The sequence below is a fragment of the Mesoplodon bidens genome (genome assembly GCF_964165515.1).
Source record: "Mesoplodon bidens genome assembly, chromosome: 6".
Classification (NCBI taxonomy): Eukaryota; Metazoa; Chordata; class Mammalia; order Artiodactyla; family Ziphiidae; genus Mesoplodon; species Mesoplodon bidens.
In genome coordinates, this window is record NC_138162.1 from 96,626,467 (window position 1) to 96,648,511 (window position 22,045).

A 22,045-nucleotide genomic window follows, 5' to 3' on the forward strand; every position below is an offset into this window, starting at 1 on the left:
TCTGTTCTTTTGGCCAGTACCACATTGTCTTGATTACTGTAGCTTTATAGTAAGTCTTGGAGTCAGGTAGTATAAGTACTCCAGCTTTGTTCTTCTCATTCAGTATTGTGTTGGCTATCCTACATCTTTTGCCTTTCCATATAAACTTTAGAATCAGTTTGTTGATGTCCGTAAAATAACTTGTTGGGATTTTTTTTGGCTGAGATTGCACTGAATCTGTAGATCAAGTTGGGGAGAACTGACATCTTGGCAATATTGAATCTTCCTGTCCATGAACATGGACTATTTTTCCATTTACTTATTTCTTCTTTGATTTTGTTCATTAGTGTTTTGTAGTTTTCCTCATGTAGGTCTTATATATATATTTTTAGGTGGCTCATTTTCTAAATCCATTCTGCCAATCTCTGACTTTTGATTGGGGTATGTAATCCATTTACACTTAGTGTAATTACTGATAAATTAGAATTTACACCTGCCCTTTTCTTGTTTTTATATGTCTTGCAGCTTTTGCATTCCTTTATTCCTTGATTCTTGCCTTCTGTTGTGTTAGATATTTTTGATTATGCCTTTCCAATTTCATTTTTTTTCTTTTCTGTTTATTTTCAGTTATTTTCTTAGCACTCACCTTAGGATTACAATTAGCTCTTAAAACAGCCTCGTTCAGATTAATACTAGTTTAATTGAAGTATACAAAACCTTTCCTCCAGTATATCTGCATTTCCTTCTCCCTCTTCTGTACTATTACTGTCATCAAATTATACTTTTATATACACTTTATGCTTATCAACCTATTTTTATAATTATTGCTTTATGCAAGTATCTTAAAACTGGTCAAGAAAAGAGTTATATTTAAAGAGTTATATTTATTCCATAATACCCATTTAGTTAACTTTTTCTGGTGCTTTTTATTTCTTTGTGTGGATTCAAGTTACCCTATAATGTCACTCATTTCGGCCTGAAGGATTTCCTTTAGTATTTCTCATAGGGCAGGTCTGCTAGCAACAAATTCTCTCATATCTGTTTTATGGTTTTAGATTGTTTGTTTTTAAATCTGGAGGTGTCTTAATTTCTCCTTCATTTTTCAAGGAGAATTTAGCTGGTTATAGAATTCTTGGTTGACCATGTATTTCTTTCAGCACTTTGAAGGTGGTCATCTCAGAGCCTTCCATCTTTTCTGATGAGACATAACCATCTGTTGTTACCTTCTTCATGGTATTTTAGGCTACAACTTCCTTGACTCAGTTTTAGTTGCCTCTTTACTTTCATCTGCTTTCTTTCTTCCAAAATCCATTGAAGACTCTTGCTCCTTGCTCTGTGAGCTTATTCTTTTTTTTTTTTTTTTGCAGTACACGGGCCTCTCACTGTTGTGGCCTCTCCCGTTGCGGAGCACAGGCTCCGGACGCACAGGCTCAGCGGCCATGGCTCATGGGCCCAGCCGCTCCGTGGCATGTGGGATCCTCCCGGACCAGGGCACAAACCCACGTCCCCTGCATCGGCAGGCGGACTCTCAACCACTGTGCCACCAGGGAAGCCCCGAGCTTATTCTTTTTAAAATTTCTTCTCACCATGGTCTTAGGAGGAAGGGGAAGCTAGTGTATGAGTTCAATCTACTACTTAAACCAGATATTCTCTGTGTCTTGCTATAGAAGTTCTAATCTAAGCCTGTGGTGTCCCAGGAGCTACACACCTGCCTATGTTTTAAGTCATCCAAGCTTGTCACCCAAGTATTTGAAATATGTTTCACAGGATGGCTTTTTCTTTGAGAAGTAGTTCAGGAATTTAAGAGGTGTAAAATCTTGTTATCCTTTCCAGTCTGTAAATAAATGGGGATAGTAAAGTGAATAGTAAACTCTGCTTCATCCAATATTTTAAGCTTTTCATGTTGAACTAGCTGCAATTTATTTTAAAAATTCTAAACAGTATCACAATATGTATATTTAAAGGTGAATGTAATTATATGTCTGCAATAATTATATACTTACTAAAAGGAATATTCAGATAATAAACATCTGTTGCTTAGGAATCCTAATTATGGTCTCCAAAATGATGCGGTGTGTGGTGCTTGACTAAAAAGTGGCTGATGTGGAGAGTCTTTCTTCTTGCTGATACCACTTGCATAGCAATGCCCTGATTCCAGGTGATGTGTTTGGTTTAAAATAGAATTTTGGTAGGAACATTAGTGCCCAGGTCTCACCCAGGAACGTGAGGCTTTTTCTTGGTCTGGTTGATGATGTAGGACTTCTTAATATATTTCAAGACATTGTGAAGATCGGCTCAGAAAAAAGCAAGGTTTGCTTGTGTGACAGGTTTTAACAGAACCCAGGAGACACTCTTTGACAATAACCTATAGAATATGTGCTGTTAGGTAAATGCAGATTGCTTACCTAATGCAGTAGTTCTCAAAGCATCAGCATCACTGGAAACTAGTTAAAAATGCAGATTCTCAGCCCCACTCAGACCTACTGAGTGGAAATTCTGGGGGTGGGGCCTAGCAGTCTCGGTTTTTAAGAAAGCCCTCCAAGTGATTCTGATGAGTGTTGAATTAGGAATTGTTGACCTCCTTATGAGTTTAGAACTATCTGTGGTGGTGATATTCACGTGAGGTTGGTTCAACCCTGTAGAAATAACCAGCCAGATGTGGTTGTTTCTGGAAAAAGGCTAGGGAGTATGGAAACCTTGCTTGTGAAAACCAGCTTCACCTATTGTTAATATCCTACCTATCTGCTTTATCATAATATGTTTTCTGAAGAATCTGAAACAAACAGCATATTTCTTTAAATGATGAAATGGTGAGAATCATACTGTAGTATTGTTTTGCCCTGATCTGTGATGAGTCTCCTGAGAGACAGGGACCCTGCCTAAGGTGTATTTAAGGTGTGAGATCACAGAAGCCAGTGAAGTTCATAGCAAACTGCCAGACATATCGTATATTCAAAGCAGTCCTAAGTTCTTTCCCTGAGGACTTAACATAGTTAGAAAGGCTGGAGGGATTTGGAAAAAAAAGAAAGGTGTTTTTTAAATGTTGCCTGCCTGCCGTCCGGAAGTGATTTGAGGAGAAAGGGGATTTTATATAGTTCTGGGGGTTTGGTTTTTTTTGTTGTTGTTTTGGGAGTTTTTTTGTTTTGTTTTTTTGAGGTTGCAGATTCAGAGGTGAGGACTTACAGTTTAAAAGTAACCTGGTTTGGTTTTGTTTTACTACATAAAGAGTCATGAGTGCTTTAATTCTTTTAAGAACAAAATACTACTGTGGTATTAGGAAGCTATGTTTTATAGCATCTGAGCCACTAGATAAATCTTCAGTCAGCCCTTCATGATAAGGGGACGTGAATAAACTGTGTAATTGGTATTAGGGAAGGCATCCTAAAGGAGAGAAAATTTGGGCTGAGGGTTGAATTTATTGTCATCATGTGTACTTGGCAGAAGAAAAACAGCTACACCCCTCAGGGAATTAGAAGAAATACAAATTTGTCAGGTTGAAAATAGGTGAGAAGTTGGAGATATAACTGTGATCAGGAAAGCTAAAATAGGGAGAATGCCATTCCTTGCATTTGCGTAGTGGTACTGTCATGTAATTGATAGGCTCTTAGCGATAATCTTGAGATAAGTAAAGCACTATTACTGTGCCTCCTTTACAGACTAAAAAGCTGAGGTTCAAAGAGATTAAGTGATGGTGGTGTGTTGGCAGCTACTTTTTATTGAACGTGTATTCATGTATTTGTTCAACAAATCTTTGAGCACCTACTACGTGACAGGCCCTTTTCTGGCCTTTTGAGGCATAACAGTTGACAAAGCAGACAAAAATCTATGTCTTCATTGAGTAGAGAAAAGCAGGTGATAAACAGGATAAATAAATAAATGATGTAATGTGCTATTCATAAGTCCTGAAGAGAAAAGTGGCACAGGGAAGGGGAGCTGGTTTAAATTGTAAATCGGGTGACTAGAAGGGTTTTGAAGAGAAGGGTGACATGAAGTTAACAAGATCACTCTGGCCGCTGTCTTGAGAACAGACTGAATTATGCATCAGGCATGGAATTGGATCTGTGTACTGGCTCTCAGGTAATCTTTATAGCTACTGCAGAGCAGATAGTGAGTCTCAGAGATGTTAGTAAGTGTGCTTAAGGTCACAGAGCTAGTAAGTGCCAACGACTCTATTGAAAATATGTTTAGATTTTATAATGTTACGTTCAGACCAGCTGCATTTCTTTTTCTGTTGGGAGGGAGGAACCTAAAATGTGTTAAACCTAAAAGGGGCTGTGTTCTTGATATTTGTCTTTGGTACAGCAGTGAATGAAGATTTGGAATGAAGAATCATCAGATTGCCTGCACAGAGCAAAATAAATTTGAAAATTTTGCTGTGGAAAGGAGATCAGAAGAGTTTCTTGAAAGTGAAGAAATTAGAAATGGTGCAGAATCCAGCATAGCCAAGTTACAATGCATAGTGTAGCTGACTAACAGTGACGTTCCTTTTATTTAGTGTGAGGTCTTTCTTAATTGTTGAGAAGCTGTATGTGTAGTGGTTAAGAGCACTAACTCTGGAGCTAAGCTGTGTAAATTCAAATCCCAGCTCAAATCCCAATTCAAATAATAGATGTGACTTCAGGCAAATAATTTGATTTCTCTTTGCCTTAGTTTCCTAATCTGTAAAATAGAAATAATGTACAAACTAAACATGTTCTTACCATATGATCCAGCAGTCATGCTCCTTGGTGTTTACCCAAAGGAGCTGTAAAACCTATGTTCACACAAAAACCTGTGCACAGATGTTTATAGCCACTGTATTCATAATTACCAAAACTTGGAAGCAACCAAGTTCTTCAGTAGGTTGGTGAATAAACTGTGTTACATCTAGAGAATGGAATATTATTCAGCACTAAAAAGAAATGAGCTATCAAGCCATGAAAAGACATGGAGAACCTTACTTGCATATTACTAAGTGAAAGTACCCAATATGAAAAGGCTACATAATGTATGATTCCACCTGTATTATCAATACATTCTGGAAAAGCCAAAATACGGAGACAATAAAAAGATCAGTGGTTGCTGGGGTGGGGTAGGGAGCATAACTAAGTGGAGCATAGAGGACTTTTAGGGTAGTGAAAATATTCTGTATGATACTATAATGGTGGATACATGCCATGCATTTGTCCAATTCCACAGTGTCCAATACCAAGAGTGAACCCTAAGGTAAACTATGGACTCTGCGTGATTATGATGTGTCAATGTAGGTTCATCTATTGTAACAGATGTACCACTTTGGTAGGGGTTGTTGATAATGGGAAAAAGGCTGTGCATGTGCGAGGTAAGGTGGGGGGTTATGGGAAATCTCCATACCTTCTACTCAGTTTTACTATGGACCTAAAACTGCTCTAAAAAATAAAGCTATTTTTTTGTTACAAAGCAGAAACTAACACACCATTGTAAAGCAATTACACTCCAATAAAGATGTTCAAAAAATAAATAAATAAAGCTATTTTTTTTAAATGGGAATAATGGTAGTATTCACCTAATAGTGTTGTCATGGATATTATATGAATTAGGATATATAAAGCATTTGGAACAGTGCCTGGCATCGAGTAAGCTTATGTGTTTTAGTTATTATTCATGAACATAAAAATATTTATATAGGTTTCATGGGTTCACTTATAGACTTGGGCTTCCATCTCTGTTTTTCCCCCTACAAACTTAAGTTTTTCAGCCTCAAATTCTTCTGTCATGGTTGCTGTGTAGAATCTAATCATATTGACTGTACTTCTTTAAGTGTGGGCAGAAGGCCTCTTACCAGAATGAGCTGGCGTGTAAGTTGATAATACAAATTGTTGCACCAAACTTACCAACTCAGACATTTTGAGGGTGGGCCAAGGAATTTGCATTTTCCACGAGCACCCAAGGTGATTCTGATGCAAGTTGGAGTGGTAGTGCTTTGAGAATCTAGGAAGGATTATAGCACATTTCTAACTTCCCAGGCACTTCTTAATGTAATCCCCACAAATTCTCTCCCAAAAATACACATGTAGATTTTGGCAGATCACTGTGTATCTGGAAGATGGAAGGGAAAGTAGTGACCTAAGAACTCCTCAGTCCACCTCAGAACCCAGTCTCTGGTGTGAAATGACTTTTTTATGAAGTAGAACATACTTTGTTTCGAACTCTTACTTTGTGATGATTCTTAACAGTCAGTATGAGTCATAGTCCATACTGTTCTAACTTTTAAGTATTAGGTACTAAATAGTGAGCGTGTGATTAACCTAACAGTTGAGTCATTTTGAGGGACTTTTGGGATAAAAGCAAATTCTAGGATAGAGCGAGCAAAATATCTGTCATAAGGAGCAGAAAATGAAGTTAAGTAATATATGATGGTGCAGTGAAATGATAGGATTACTATTCAAACCCTTTTTCTCCTGAATCTACAACCAGGCACATGAAATAAATTCAGTTGTGAATGGAGATAATGTTTTTATAAATCTTCTTGAAAAGCTCAACCATTACTAACTACTGGCAGGACTGTTTTACAGATAATGAAGGGAATCCTTTACAGATTCTTATAAAAAATCACAGGAAAATGAAGTGAGTATAGACAGAAGGGAAAGAAACTAAAGGATTACAGATATTGGTTTGCAAATGAAAATAAACAAGCATTTATTGAATACCTATATACCAGACATTGTGCTAGAAACACACACACACACACACAACCTCTCATCTTCACAGCATCTTAAGAAAGTAGATATAATAATCCTCATTTTACAGAAGATAAAATTGAAGCTCAAAATGGTTCATACAGAAGGCAATGAACTGAGTCAAGATTTAAACAGAGAACTTTTGACTGTACCATATAGTTTAACTAACCTAGTTGAGCTGTATATAATTGGACAGTAAATTAATGTTTTTATGCAGAGTCAGTGTACAATGAGCACTCTTGCAGAGTTCCCCTGAATTTGAGGTATTTGAAGAGGGCCAACGGAGATTTCTGCTTCCAACCAAGGTGAAATAACAGAGACCAGAATCACCCTCCTGCCTGAAATAACTATAAAACTAGGCAAAATATATTTAAAAAATGGGTTTTGGACATTGGAAAGCAGGCAGCTTGAAATTGTGATATCTGAGAGAAGAGAAATGTGATGAGCCTAAGGTTGCACCAGCTGCCTCTCTGGAAGCAATCTGTAGGCTGCAGTGTAGGGGTACCTAAACAGAGCCTTCTCAGAGATGTGTAGAGAGCCAGGGTGGCTAGAATTTGCAGCATAGCATACTGGAGAGAAGGGAGCAGTGTGAAGAGAGCCTTCAGAAACGTGCAGAGGGCCCTCATGTCTTCGCTGGCCTAAAGTATTTGGCTGAGTACTGATCGGTGCAAATTACTCAAGACTAGGGAAAGATACAGGAAGGAGTAGACAGAACAGTTTTCAGGGCACTCAGGGGGCTGGAAATAGTTCGTGTTTCCACCAGCCACGGAAGAAAGGCCTCATAATACTCAGAGAAGCAGGTGGAAGCCTTAGAAAGATGTGGCCTTAAGCAATGGGCCTAAAATAAACTGCCTAAAATAAAGGCAGTTCTGGAGCTGCCATACTGATTTCAAATAACTAGTCTAATGAGAAAGGGAAAAAAAGTCAGCAGTTGAGACCTATTGAATAAGTAATGAGGATTTCCTTGAGGAGAAAGAAGGATTAAGTAAAACAGGATGAAAGTTTGACTGGTTGTTCAGGAAAACAGGAAAGCTGTTTAATTTATAAAGCAGTGGAACTGAGGCTACTAGAGTTTAGATGACAGGAAGTGATCAGCAACTGCAAGAAGAATGAAAAGGAGTCTGCACTGGATGCTTTTGATGGCCCTACAGATACAAATAGAGCTGATTTTCTGTTTTAACTCTTAGATTTTGAATGGTCTTGAAATATTCTGTTTCTCAAACTAATGTTTATTATATATTTCAGATCTTTGAAAATTGGTAATTTAACTGTACGCATGTATAGTAACTCTTGGGTTACTAACACCTTTAAAGAAAAATTTCCATTCTTCCACTGTTTTTCCTAGGTTAGAAGAATTACTTTTTCATATAAAGCATGTCGTGTTGTTTGCTAAAATATAGTATTTAAGCTTTACAATTGTAGATAATTTACAAATGAGAATATTTTATTTTACTATTTTTAAAGATGGCTTTTATAAAGTCATATTAGGATACATATGATATTCTTTAAAGATGGACTATCTTAAAAAAAAAGATGGACTATCTTTAATTTTGTAGATTAACTTACGTTTTAGCAATAGTACTGTTAACCTGCAAAAAAGGGACAGCATTTATCACCCCCAAATGGGAGACATTAAATTGGGATTTACATCTTATATTGGAGAAAGCTTTTTGTATTGTGTCACTGCAGCCAGAAAAGTCAAAGGAAAAATCTTACAGGCTGGACTACAAGACAGAGTTAGACTGCTAGGCAAAACACACAGCATATTTAAGACATGGTAAGCTATTTTTAAAAAGATGTGCAGGGACTTCCCTGGCAGTCCAGTGGTTAAGACTTGGCCTTCCAATGCAGGGGGTGCAGGTTCGTTCCCTGGTCAGGGAGCTAAGATCCCATATGCCTTGGGGCCAAAAAACCAAAACATAAAGCAGAAGCTATATTGTAACAAATTCAATGAAGACTTTAAAAATGGTCCACATCAAAAATAAATAAATAAAAAATAAAAAGATGTGCAGCATATATGATCAAGAGTCGATATTAATATAGAAAGACATCTTGCAAGTCTGTAAGAAAGGGGCAGATGTCCCAGTAGGAAAAGGGCTAAATTCTGAAGCAGGCAGTTTATTTACAAGAAATTCACTTTTTAAAAAAAGTTTCTGAAAAACTACTTTGCCTCACTTAAGAAATGCAAAGTAAAACAATAATGAGATGATTCTGTTAAAAAGGTTTAAAATGGCTGGCATTGATGAGGATGAGAGAAAAGACTTGTCTTTTAATAAATTGTGTAAATTGGTCAGGTCTTTCTGTAGGGCACAGTGGATTGGTATTAGAAGCGTGCAGGCTGTATTCATGTCCCAGCTCTACCAGTGAAAATGTGTAATCTCAAGCAAGGTTTCCCACCTGAGAAAATGGAGCTAATAATAGTATATACTGCATAGAGTGATTCTGTAAGAATGACATGGATTTTGTAAAGTAAAGCACTTAAAATATAGATCATGGTACTTGGTACACAGACAATTTTAGCTTCTGAAGGAGACTCAATCTGCATATTGAAAGGAACTAATAATCAAGGTTAATGAAAAGGGCCTGTTTCTAATACACTGATTGACACCCAGACTTCTCATCAGCAATGTTGTTTGTTAAAACACAGTAGACATGACATATAGCATGGCTTTCAACCTAGAATTCTGTAAGTAGCCAAATTATCAGCTGACTATGAGGATAAAATAAATATTTTCAGAATGAGAGGACTTAGAAAGTTTGTCGTCCATTCACCTTTCATGAAACAATTACTTGAGGATAGAGCAAAGCCAAAGCAGAATCTGAGGAACAGTGGCCTCAACTCAGGGGTGCAATTAAAAGAAATCCTAGGTTGATAACTGTTTAGTGGGCCTAGGAAGCTTTTCATCCACATTAGAATTAGGAACCCAAAGGGCTTGGAAAAAATATTTTTAAAAAGCAAGTAGATAGTATGATTAAGAATTTGAAAGATCTTAGGGATATGATAAATATTTGTTTATCAGCAAGAAAAAGGCAATTAAAAACCAGGGGGAAGTCTATATAAGAAATACATTGTCTAAATTTACAGCAGAACAAAATCTGCCCTTGTTTTAAGCAGCTAATGAAATAAAAGATAATCCACTTGACACTGTTGCTTGGAATGTTTTACTTTGAGCAGCACAGGTTTTGTTATACAAGATTGCACTTCTTTTTATATGAGTCCAAGCATAAGACTTGGTAACAAATATTTTTAAGGTAAGTATATATGGATTATACATATGTGTATACAGATATATATATATATAATATCTAATACACTCACAATAATTATATTGTATTTTGTCTTACATATTGGAATAAGCCTAGAGACAAAGCATGGGAAACTTAATTACGGATATAGCTAAAGCTAAAAAATTAAAAATCTTTAAAAAAAAGAAATGATATAGTTAGCAGAACTTGGAAGTGGAGGGGAAAGATGAAATGGAATAATACAGATAAACTACTTTTCTTATTTTACAAGGTAAGGAGTCAAGATACTGTTTAGAGTTGATAGAAGAGATGGTTAAAGGATGTTATTTAAAATTACAAAGATAATCAGAAGAATTAAAAATATAATGATGTATTAAATGGGGAAAGGTTTGGCATGGTGGGAGGTTGGTAGAGTAAATGAGCCAATTTCCTCATCTTTTATACCAAGAATTCAATAATCTAGTGAATCATTTTAAAGATGGTGAAATAATAACCAGAGGTGTACATATAGTCACTACCCCCCAGAAGAACTAAAGCCTATGTTTACATTGTTTACCTCTGGGGAGTAAAGCTTGGGCTCTGAGATAGGAATGGAGACTTTACTTCTCCTTCTGTACCATTCATTTCACTTTAAACTTTTATATATGTTTAATTATCTGTACTGAATGTCCATTTTTTAACCTCAAAATGTATTATATAGATCATTCTTTAGCCTTTTTTTTTTTTAACCATTGTATCCTGATGTGTCTTGAGACTGCTGAAAACTGCTTGAGACTGCTGAAATATGGTGGTAAGCCACATACACTGCAGACAGAGGAGCTGATTGTTTTTGTTCTAATTTTTGATGATCACACCCCACCTGAGGGATACATCTCAGCTCTGAGTACTAGGATATGAATAACTATAGAGTGTAAACAGAAAACGACATCCAGGTCTGTGAGGTCTAGAACCATTACGTATGAAAAACGGTGAGGGGAGGAACTGCTGGTGGTTAGTCTGGGAAGATGTAATTTGGGAGTAAGGGGAACATGATCGCCAGCCAGCTTTTGAAATGAGGAAAAAGGGTTTATTTATTGTTCTGTGTAGTCTCAAAGGGCAGAAATATTTCTGACCAATGGGCAGAAATTACAGAGTGGCCACGTTATAAAGAGCTTTCTAACTACCAGAGCTGTGTGATAATGTCAGTGTTACTGTTCAGAGACATTGTGGAGAGAATGCTCTTGTGGGTTAGGATTCTAATAGAGGACTTCTGAGGTTCCTTACAACTTTGAGTTTCTGAGGGACTAGTTAAAAAGAAAGTTTTTAAAGACAGTCCACAATCATATTTGTACTTTTTACTACCCAAAAGAGTAAAATTAATTCAACACTCTTTAAAGCCATGGGGTTTTTCTGTTTTTGTTTTTGTTTGTTATTTTGGCCGCGTGGCACAGCATGTGGGATCTTAATTCCCCGACCAGGGATCGAACCCGCGCCCCCTGCATTGGAAGTGAGGAGTCTTAACCACAACATGAAAAGCCACGTTTTCAATGAGCTCTAGGTCTTGGGGATACAGACATAAATAAGACATGAATAGATCCATGAAACTCAGTCTGGTATGCCCATTTCAGCTCAACAGATGCAGTGAATGTGTTCCTTACACCAGACTCTACCCTTCTTTAGAGACAGAGATGAGCAAATCATGGCTTCTCCTCTCGAGACCCTGTGGTGTGCAGGGGAGCCAGTCCGGTAGTCGCATTTCATTACATTACAGCTGAAGAGCTTAGGGTGGCATCAGGGAAGCCTTCACAGAAAAAGTGGTGACTGGTTCTGCCTTGTTACCACATGCTGGATCACCTGGGACATGCTTTATAACTCCTCATCTACAAAACAACCTGGGCTAGAACTCTGACTGCTCTAAAATTCCATGGTTCTAAAATGGTGGTAAATTGTTTTTTGGTCAAAACATGTTTTAAAAGTCCAAATTTTTGAAAAGTAATATGGTAAAAATGTTCACTGTAAATCTAATCATAATGAATATTCTTTCAAATTAAGTTTTTGCTAATGAGTTTCCTGGAACAACTTGTTCCGTTAGTCCACTGACTTCTTGTCTTTACGTAACATTCATTTGAAATGTTATGCCCATTATAAAATTTTGTATTAATTAGTATGATAGCAGATTTGTATATAAATATTGCAGGAATTTATTTTTTCTTTCATGTTAGAGCACCTCTATGATTTTAATTCTTGTATTTCTTTTGAAGGGAGACAGTTTCATTGAGTAGGACTTTAGATTAAAAATTTTATACCTATTGAGCATATAAAACTTGATTTTAGAAATAAAATTTTAGTGAATTTGAAATTCTTGGAGGACCCCTGAAATTTGTGAAGTGATTTTTTTCACAAAAATAAATGCTCTAAGGAAAAATATTAAGGCTGTATTATCACCGCTGTTAATTTATTGGTGCAAAAAATTTCAACAGATTTTTAGAGCATTTAAAAAAAATACATAATGATATAAAAATTATAGTTTGACCCCCCAGTCATTGATACCCAAACAATAAACATGCTTTTTCAAAGAAAAATATTAAAATCATTATTTAGAAAAAAACTTTAATATTGTGTGTGACTTTCTGTTGTGTCACAGTCAACTCTCCCCTTCTAGAACATTCCAAGCTTCTAATCATGGCTTGGTCTTTCTGGTGACCAGCGCCATCCAGGAGCCATCCAGTAGCCCACCTAGAGTTAAAGTTGCCTCATTAGAATTGGAACAAAAGAGGCTCCTAGGGCTCCTATCACTTAGGAATTTACGACGGTCTAGTTGCTGTGTGTCAGGAACCAGGGAACAAAGGTCAATGTGTTTTCCTTATTTCACAATCCAACACATAATAGGGGCTTCAGAAAGGTGGCAGTTTTTGCTTTTTGACACATAAAAAGATTTACTTAACTTTCCTCAGTGGAGAAACCATAGCAACACAGTGATCGCTTAGCCATATAGCTTAGCATGAGCTAGATGAAGACTGTTAACTGTAAAGTCATAAACTCAGTAAACTCTCATTTAATTAGTAAAGAATGAGGGCTTCTGTTTAATTGCCTAGTGTACTGTTATGTCCACAATAAATGTTACTCCTTGAGCCCAGTTCAAGTACAAATTCCTTCTTCAAGCCTTGCACCTGCCCTCAAATTGGACAGCCCTCTTGCTTGTCCAAGACTGCCTTGTGACACTTAGCACATATTAGCATTATTTGTGTCTACATCTTCTCTTCCCAACAGTCTATAAATGTATAGGAAGAGTATGTCTTTTTTTTCTCTGTAATGTCCTTACTGTCTAGCACAGCACTGTCCAATAGAATATCATGTGAGCCACATATTCAAATTTAGATTCTCCAGTAACAATAAAAAGAATCAGAAAAATAATTTTAATAATGTATTTAACCCAATATATCAAAAATATTTCAATGCCAAATAAATGTAAAAAATTAGATATTTTACATTCTTTTTATGTACAAGTCTCCAAAATCTTGTATTTTATATCTACAACATATCTCAAATCTGTACTAGCCACATTTCAAGTGCTCAATAACCCCTTAGCTAATGACTGCTGTATTAGACAGTAGAAGTCTAGCACATTATAGGTGATTAGCATATGAATATTCTATAGGCAAACCTTCAAAAAGTAATCTTTTCCCCCCCAACAGACTACCATGGCTGCGGGAGTCTTGCCTCAAAATGAACAACCATATTCTACTTTGGTGAATAACAGTGGGTATGCTGCAAACATGAAAGGTAATAGTTCTTTAATATGCTTTTTGTCTTTGTGTAAACTAGAGTTTAATAAAGTTATATGAATACACATGAAAGAAAAGGCTGATTCTTCATATTGGAATCTCAAGTTGCAGGTACTACTTACAGCCTTTTGTTTATTTCTGCCTTACTATTTTCACCTGTTAAAATTCCTTTTCAAAATCCTGAGTAATGACCTTAGCCTTTTTTATTCCTTAATTTTTTATACAATTTTTGAAGGTTACCTTGCATTTACAGTTCTTACAAAATGTTGACTGTATTCCCTGTGTTGTACAGTATATTCTTGAGCTTATCTTACACGCAGTAGTTTGTACCTCCCAGTCCCCTTACTCCTGTATTGCTCCCCTCACCACTGATAACCATTAGTTTGTTCTCAATATCTGTGGGTCTTTTATGTTATATTCACTAGTTTGTTGTATTTTTTATATTCCACATAAAAGTGATATTGTACAGTACTTGTCTTTCTCTGACTTATTCACTTAGCATAGTGCCCTCCAAGTCCATCCATGTTACTGCAAATGGCAGGATTTTGTTCTTTTTTATGGCTGAATAAATTCTATTGTGTATATATATGCCACATCTTCTTTATCTGTTCATTTGTTGATGGACACTTAGGTTGATCCATATCTTGGCTATTGTAAATAACGCTGCTGTGAACATTGGGGTGCATGTACCTTTTCGAGTTAATGTTTTTCTTTCTTTTGGATATATACCCAAGAGTGGAAGTTCTATATGGTAGTTCTATTTTTAGCTTTTTGAGAAAACTCTATACTGTTTTCCACAGTGGCCACACCAATTTACATTCCCACGAACAATGTACAAAGGTTCCCTTTTCTCCACATCCTTGCCAACATTTATTATTTGTGTTCTTTTTAATGATAGCCATTCTGACAGGTGTGAGGTGATATCTCATTGTGGCTCTAATTTGCAATTCCCTGTTGATTAGCTATGTTGAGCATCTTTTCATGTGCCTGTTGGCCATCTATATCTGGAAAAGTGTCTATTCAGTTCTGCCCATTTTTTAATCAGGTGTATGACCTGTTTATATCAATATATGTTGGATATTAATCGCTTATTGGTCATATCATTTGCAACTATCTTCTCCCATTCAGTAGGTTGTCTTTTCATTTTGTCGATGGTTTCCTTTGCTGTGCAAAAGCTTTTAGATTTAATTAGGTCTCATTTGTTTATTTTTGCTTTTATTTCCTTTGCTTTAAGAGGCAGATCCAAAAAACTTTCTACAATTTATGTCAAAGAGTGTTCTGCCTGTGTTTTCCTCTAGGAGTTATATAGTACCGGCCTTAAATTTAGGTCTTTAATTCATTTTGAGTTTATTTTTGTATATGATGTTACAGAATGTTCTAATTTCATTCTTTTACATGTAGCTGTCCAGTTTTCCCAGCACCACTTATTGAAGAGACTGTCTTTTCCCCATTGTATATTCTTGCCTCCTTTGTCATAGATTAAATGACCATAAGTGCTTGAGTTTATACTAGGCTCTCTATCCCTATTGATCTATGTGTGTTTTTGTGCCACTACCATACTGTTTTGATCACTGTAGCTTTGTAGTATAGTCTGAAGTCAAGGAGCATGATTCCTCCAGCTCTGTTCTTCTTTCTCAAGATTGTTTTGGCTATTTGGGTTCTTTTTTGTTTCCATACAAATTTTTTAAATTATTTATTCTAGTTCTGTGAAAAATGGCATTGGTATTTTGATAGGGATTCCATTGAATCTGTATATAGCCTTGGTCAGTATGGTCATTTTAACAACATTGATTCTTCCAATCCAAGAACATGGTATATCTTTCCATCTGTTTATGTCATCTTCAGTTTCTTTCATCAGTGTCTTACAGTTTTCTGAGTACAGGTCTTTTGTTTCCTTAGGTAGATTTATTCCTAGGTATGTTATTCTTTTTGATGCAATGGTAAATGGGATTGTTTCCTTATTTCTCCTTCTGATAGTTCATTGTTAGTGTATGGAAATGAACAGATTTCTGTCTATCAAGTTTGTGTCCTTCAACTTTACCAAATTCATTAATCAGCTCTAGTAGTTTTCTGGTGACATCCTTAGGATTTTCTATGTGTAGTATCATGTCATCTGCAAACATTAACAGTTTTACTTCTTCCTTTCCAATTTAGATTCTTTTTATTTCTTTTTCTTGTCTGATTGCTGTGGCTAGGACTTCCAAAACTATGTTGAATTAAAGTGGCGAGAGTGGATATCCTTGTCTTATTCCTAATCTTAGAGGAAATGCTTTCAGCTTTTCACCATTGAGTATGATGTTAGCTGTGGGTTTGTCATATATGGCCTTTATTAAGATGAGGTGTGTTCCATCTACTCTCACTTTTTGGAGAGTTTTTATCATAACTGGATGTTTGATTTTATCAAAAGCTTTTTCTGCATCTATTGAGATGACATGATTTTTATTCTTCAGTTTGCTAATGTGGTATATCATAGTGATTGATTTGCAGATATTGAAAAATCCTTGCATTCCTGGAATAAATCCCATTTGATCATGGTATATGATCCTTTTAATATATGGTTGGATTTGGTTTGGATTTTGGTATTTTGTTGAGGATTTTTGCATCTATGTTCATCAGTGATATTGGCCTATAATTTTCTTTGTCTGATCTTGGTATTAGGGGATCCTGGCCTCATAGCATGAGTTGGAAGTATTCCTTCCTCTGCAAATTTTTGGAATACTTTGAGGAGGATAGGTGTTAACTCTTCTCTAAATGTTTGATAGAATTCACCTGTGAAGCCATCTGGTCCTGGACTTTTACTTGTTGGGGAGTTTTTTTTTTTAATTACTGATTCAGTTTCATTACTGGTAATTGGGCTGTTCATGGTTTTTATTTCTTCCTGGTTCAGACTTGGGAGTTTGTACCTTTCTAAGAATTAGTCCATTTCTTCCAGGTTGTCCATTTTATTGGCATAGAGTTGCTTGTAGTAGTCTCTTATGATCCTTTATATTTCTGTGGTGTCAGTTATAACTTCTCCTTTTTCATTTCTACTTTTCTTGGTTTGAGTCCTGTCCCTCTTTTCCTTGATGAGTCTGGCTAAAGGTTTATCAATTTTGTATATCTTTTTAAAGAACCAGCTTTTAGTTTCACTGATCTTTGCTATTGTTTTTGTCATCTCTATTTTGTTTATTTCTGCTCTGATCTTTATGATTTCTTTCCTTCTACTAACGTCAGGTTTTGTTTATTCTTCTTTCTCTAGTTCTTTGAGGTATAAGGTTAGGTTGTTTATTTGAGATTTTCTTGTTTCCAGAGGTAAGCTTGTATTAGTGTAAACTTCCCTCTTAGAACTTTTTGCTGCATCCCATAGGTTTTGGATTGTTGTGTTTTGTTTTCATTTGTCTCTAGGTTTTCTTTTAATTTCCTCTTTGACTTCTTCTGTGATCCATTTCTTGTTTAGTAGCATATTGTTTAACCTCCATGTGTTTGTTTTTTGCAGTTTTTTTCTGGTTGATTTCGAGTCTCATAGTATTGTGGTCAAAAAAGATTCTTGAGGGCTTCCCTGGTGGTACAGTGGTTGGGAGTCTGCCTGCCAGTGTGCAGGATGCGGGTTCGAGCCCTGGTCTGGGAGGATCTCACGTGCCGCAGAGCTGCTGGGCCCGTGTGCTACAGCTGCTAAGCCTGTGCTCTGCAGCCCTTGAGCCACAGCTGCTGACCCCATGTGCTGCAACTGCTGAGGCCTGCGCGCCTGGAGCCTGTGCTCCATGGTGCGAGAGGCTGCCACAGTGGGAAGCCCGTGCACCGCAGCCAGGGGTGGCCCCCTCTCGCTGCAACTAGATGGAGCCCACGTGCAGCAACAAGGACCCAGTGCAGCCAGGAATGAATGAATGAATGAATGAATGAATGAATGAATGAATAAATAAATAAATAAATAAAAATTTAAAAAGATGTTGCTATGATTTCAATTTTCTTAAATTTACTGAGGCTTGTTTTGTGGCCTAGCATGTGATCTGTCCTGGAGAAATATTCCATGTGCATTTACAAAGAATGTGTCTTCTGCTTTCAGATGGAATGCTTTATATATATATATATCAATACAATCCATCTGGTCTAATGTGTCATTTAAAGACAATGTTTCCTTATTAATTTTCTATATGTATAATCACTCCATTGATGCAAGTGAGGTTTTAAAGTCCCATACTGCTACTGTGGTACTGTAAGTTTCTTCCTTTATGTCTGTTCATATTTGCTTTATGTATTTAGGTGCCTCCTATACTGGGTGCATATATATTTACAATCTGTATATCTTCTTCTTGGATTGATTCCTTGATCATTGTGTAGTGTTCTTCGTTGTCTGTTGTAACAGTCTTTATTTTAAAGTCTATTTTGTCTGGACTTCCCTGGTAGTCCAGTGGTTAAGACTCTGTTCTTCCAGTGCAGGGGGTGTGGGTTCGATCCCTGTTGGGGAACTAAGATCCCACATGCCGCATGGCTCGGCCAAGAAACATAAATCAATCAATAAATAAGAATAATAAAACAATTTTTAAAAAAAATAAAGTCTATTTTGTCTGATATAAGTATTGCTACTCTGGCTTTCTTTTGATTTCCGTTTTTCTGGAATACCTTCTTCTATCCCCTGACTTTCAGTCTGTATGTGTCTCTAGATCTGAAGCAAGGTTCTTGTAGGCACCACATACATAGGTCTTGCTTTTGTATCCATTCATCCACTCTGTGTCTTTTGGTTGGAGCATTTAGTCAGTTTACATTTAAGGTAATTGTCAATGTGTATGTTCTTATTGTCATTTTGTTGATTATTTTGGATTTGCTTTTATGGGTCTTTTATTCCCTTTCTTCCTTTGTTTTCTTCTCTTGTGATTTGATGAATGCCTTTAGTGTTATGTTGTATTCCTTTTTCTCTTTTGAGTGTATACTTATTATAGATTTTTGCTTTGTGGTTACCCTGAGGTTTTTGTATAGCAGTCTATATATATACATGATTGTTTTAAGTTTTTGATCTCTTAATTTCAAATGCATTTTAAAAACCCTGCATTTGTACTCTTCTCACGATTACTGGTTTTTCCTTTTTTATTGAAGTATGGTTGATTTACAATATTGTACAATTACTGTTTTTGAGGTCATATTTTACATCTAATCATTTAGTGTATCAATTAACTGCTTATTGTGGATATAGATGATTTTACTACTTTTGTCTTTTAACCCCTCTACTAGCTTTGTGTGTGGATTATTTCCTACCTTTACTGTATGATTGCCTTTACCTATGAGCTTTTTCATTTTGTAATTTTCTTGTTTCTGGTTGTGGATTTTTCTTTTTTGCCTGGAGAAGTTCCTTTAACATTTGTAGTGAAGCTGGTTTGGTGGTGCTGAACTCCTTTTAGCTTTTGCTTGTCTGTAAAGCTTTTGATTTCTCCATCAAATCGGAACCAAGAGCTTTACTGGGTAGAGTATTCTTGGTTGTAGGTTTTTCCCTTTCATCCCATTAAATATATCTTGCCACTCCTTTTTTTTTTTTTTTTGCAGTACACGGGCCTCTCACTGTTGTGACCTCTCCCGTTGCGGAGCACAGGCTCCGGACGTGCAGGCTCAGCGGCCATGGCTCATGGGCCTAGCCACTCAGTGGCATGTGGGATCTTCCCGGACCGGGGCACGAACCCATGTCCCTTGCATCGGCAGGCGGACTCTCAACCACTGTGCTACCAGGGAAGCCCCTCACTTTTGTTTTTTATCTTAGTTTTTTTTTTACTTTTTATTTTATATTGGAGTATAGTTGTTTAATAATGTTCTGTTAGTTTCAGGTGTACAGCAAAGTGATTCATTTATACATACACATGTATCTATTCTTTTTCAAATTCTTTTCCCATTTAGGTTATTACAGAATACTGAGCAGCATTCCTGTGCTACACAGTAGGTCCTTGTTGGTTATCCATTTTAAATACAGCAGTGTGTACATGTCAGTCGCAAACTGCCTAACTATCCCTTTGCCCCACCATTCCCCTGGTAACCATAAGTTTGTTCTTTAAGTCTGTGAGTCTCTTTCTGTTTTGAAAATAAGTTCATTTGTATCATTTTTTTTAGATTCTGCATATAAGTGGTATCATACAATATTTCACTTTCTCTGGTTTACTTCACTCAGTATCTCTAGGTCCATCCTTGTTGCTGCATATGGCATTATTTCATTATTTTTAATGGCTGAGTAATATTCCATTGTATATATGTACCACATCTTCTTTATCCATTCCTCTGTTGATGGACATTTAGGTTGCTGCCATGTCTTGGCTATTGTAAACAGTGCTGCAATGAACACTGGGGTGCATGTATCCTTTTGGACCACGTTTTTCTCTGGATATATGCCCAGGAATGGGATTGCAGGATCATATGATAGCTCTATTTTTAGTTTTTAAAGGAACTTTCATACTGTTCTCCATAGTGACTGTACCAATTTACATTCCCACCAACAGTGTAGGAGGGTTCCCTTCTCTCCACACCCTCTCCAGCATTTATTGTTTTTGGATTTTTTGATAATAGCCATTCTGACTTGTGTGAGGTGATATCTCAGTGTATTTTTGATTTGCATTTCTCTAATAATTAGCAATGTTGAACATCTTTTCATGTGCCTCTTTGCCATCTGCATGTCTTCTTTGGAGAAATGTGTATTTAGGTCTTCTGGGGTGTTCATTTTGACGATATTAAGCCACAGGAGCTGTTTGTAAATTTTGGAGACTAATCCCTCATCAGTCACATAATTTGCAAATATTTTCTGCCATTCTGTGGGTTGTCTTTTCGTTTGTTTATGGTTTCCTTTGCTGTGCAAAAGCTTTTGACTTTCATTAGGTCTCCTTTGTTTATTTTTATTTTTATTTTCATTACTCTGGGAGACAGATCTAAAAAGATAATACTGCAATTTGTGTCCAAGAGTGTTCTGCCAATGTTTTCCACTAAGAGTTTTATAGTGTCTGGTCTCACATTTAGGTCTTTAATCCATTTTGAGCCTATTTTTGTGTATGATATGAAAGAATGTTCTAATTCCATTTTTTTCCACGTAGCTGTCTAGTTTTCCCAGCACCACTCTTTGAAGAGACAGTCTTTCTTCCACTGTGTAGTCTTGCCTCCTTTTTCATAGATTAATTGACCATAGGTGTGTGGGCTTTCTATCCTGTTCCATTGATCTATATTTCTATTTTTGTGCCAGTACCATACTGTTTTGATGACTATCGCTTTGTAGTAGTCTGAATTCAGGAAGCCTGATCCCTCCAGCTCCGTTTTTCTTTCTCTAGATTGCTTTGGCTATTCATTGTCTTCTGTGTCTCCATACAAATTTTAAGATTTTTTTGTTCTAGTTCAGTGGAAAATGCCATTGGTAATTTGATAGGGATTGCATTGAATCTGTAGATTTCCTTGGGTAATGTAGTCATTTTGACAATACTCATTCTTCCAATCCAAGAACATGGTATATCTTTCCACCTGTGTCATCTTCGATTTCTTTGATCAGCATTTCATAGTTTTTGGAGTACAGGTTTTTTGTCTCCTTAGGTAAGTTTATTCCTAGGTATTTTGTTCTTTTTGATGAGATGGTAAATGGGATTGTTTCTTTTTGGGGGAGGGGATTGCTTCTTGAATTTCTCTTTCTGATTTTTCATTGCTAGTATATAGAAATGCAACAGGTTTCTGTGTATTAATTTTGTATCCTGCAACTTTACCAAATTCATTAATCAGCTATAGTAGTTTTCTGGTAGCATCTTTAGGATTTTCTATGTATAGTAACATGTAATCTGCAAAAGTGACAGTTTAATGTCTTCTTTTCCAATTTAGATTCCTTTTATTTCTTTTTCTTCTCAGATTGCCACAGCTAGGACTTCCAAATCTATGTTGAATAAAAGTGGCAAGAGTGGACGGACATCCTTGTCTTGTTCCTGATCTTAGATGAAATGCTTTCAGCTTTTCACCTTTGAGTAAGATGTTAACTGTAGGTTTGTTGTATATGGCCTTTCTTATGTTGAGGTATGTTCCCTCTGTGCCCACTTTCTGGAGAGTTTTTATCATAAATGGGTGTTGAATGTTGTCAAAAGCTTTTTCTGCATCTATTGAGATGATCATATAGTTTTTATTCTTCAATTTTTAAGAAAAATAAAATCATATCAAACATCTTTTCCATCTACAATGCTATAGATTAGAAATAAGCTACATGAAATAAACCTGTAAAAAACACAAACATGTGGAAGCTAAACAACATGCCACTAAACAACCAATGGATCACTGAAGAAATCAAAGAGGAAATCAAAAAATACTGACAAATGAACACAAAAGCACAACAATCCAAAACCTATGGGATGCAGCAAAAGAAGTTTTAAGAGGGAAGTTTAAAGC

General features: G+C 36.3%; 1 protein-coding gene across 3 annotated transcripts in view; it reads left to right on the top strand.

The window, feature by feature from the left end:
* Positions 1–22,045, top strand: part of PTPDC1 (protein tyrosine phosphatase domain containing 1) — a gene marked incomplete at its 5' end in the record, with an annotated part of 88,516 nt that overhangs the window by 24,592 nt on the left and 41,879 nt on the right. For 2 of the 3 annotated variants that reach the window (XM_081236995.1, XM_081236996.1), the window contains one exon: positions 13,598–13,685. The exons of the other annotated variant lie outside the window; for it this stretch is intronic. In XM_081236995.1, the coding sequence (XP_081093121.1) occupies positions 13,604–13,685 (82 nt within the window). The remainder of the gene's footprint in view (positions 1–13,597; positions 13,686–22,045) is intronic. 3 annotated transcript variants of the gene reach the window in all.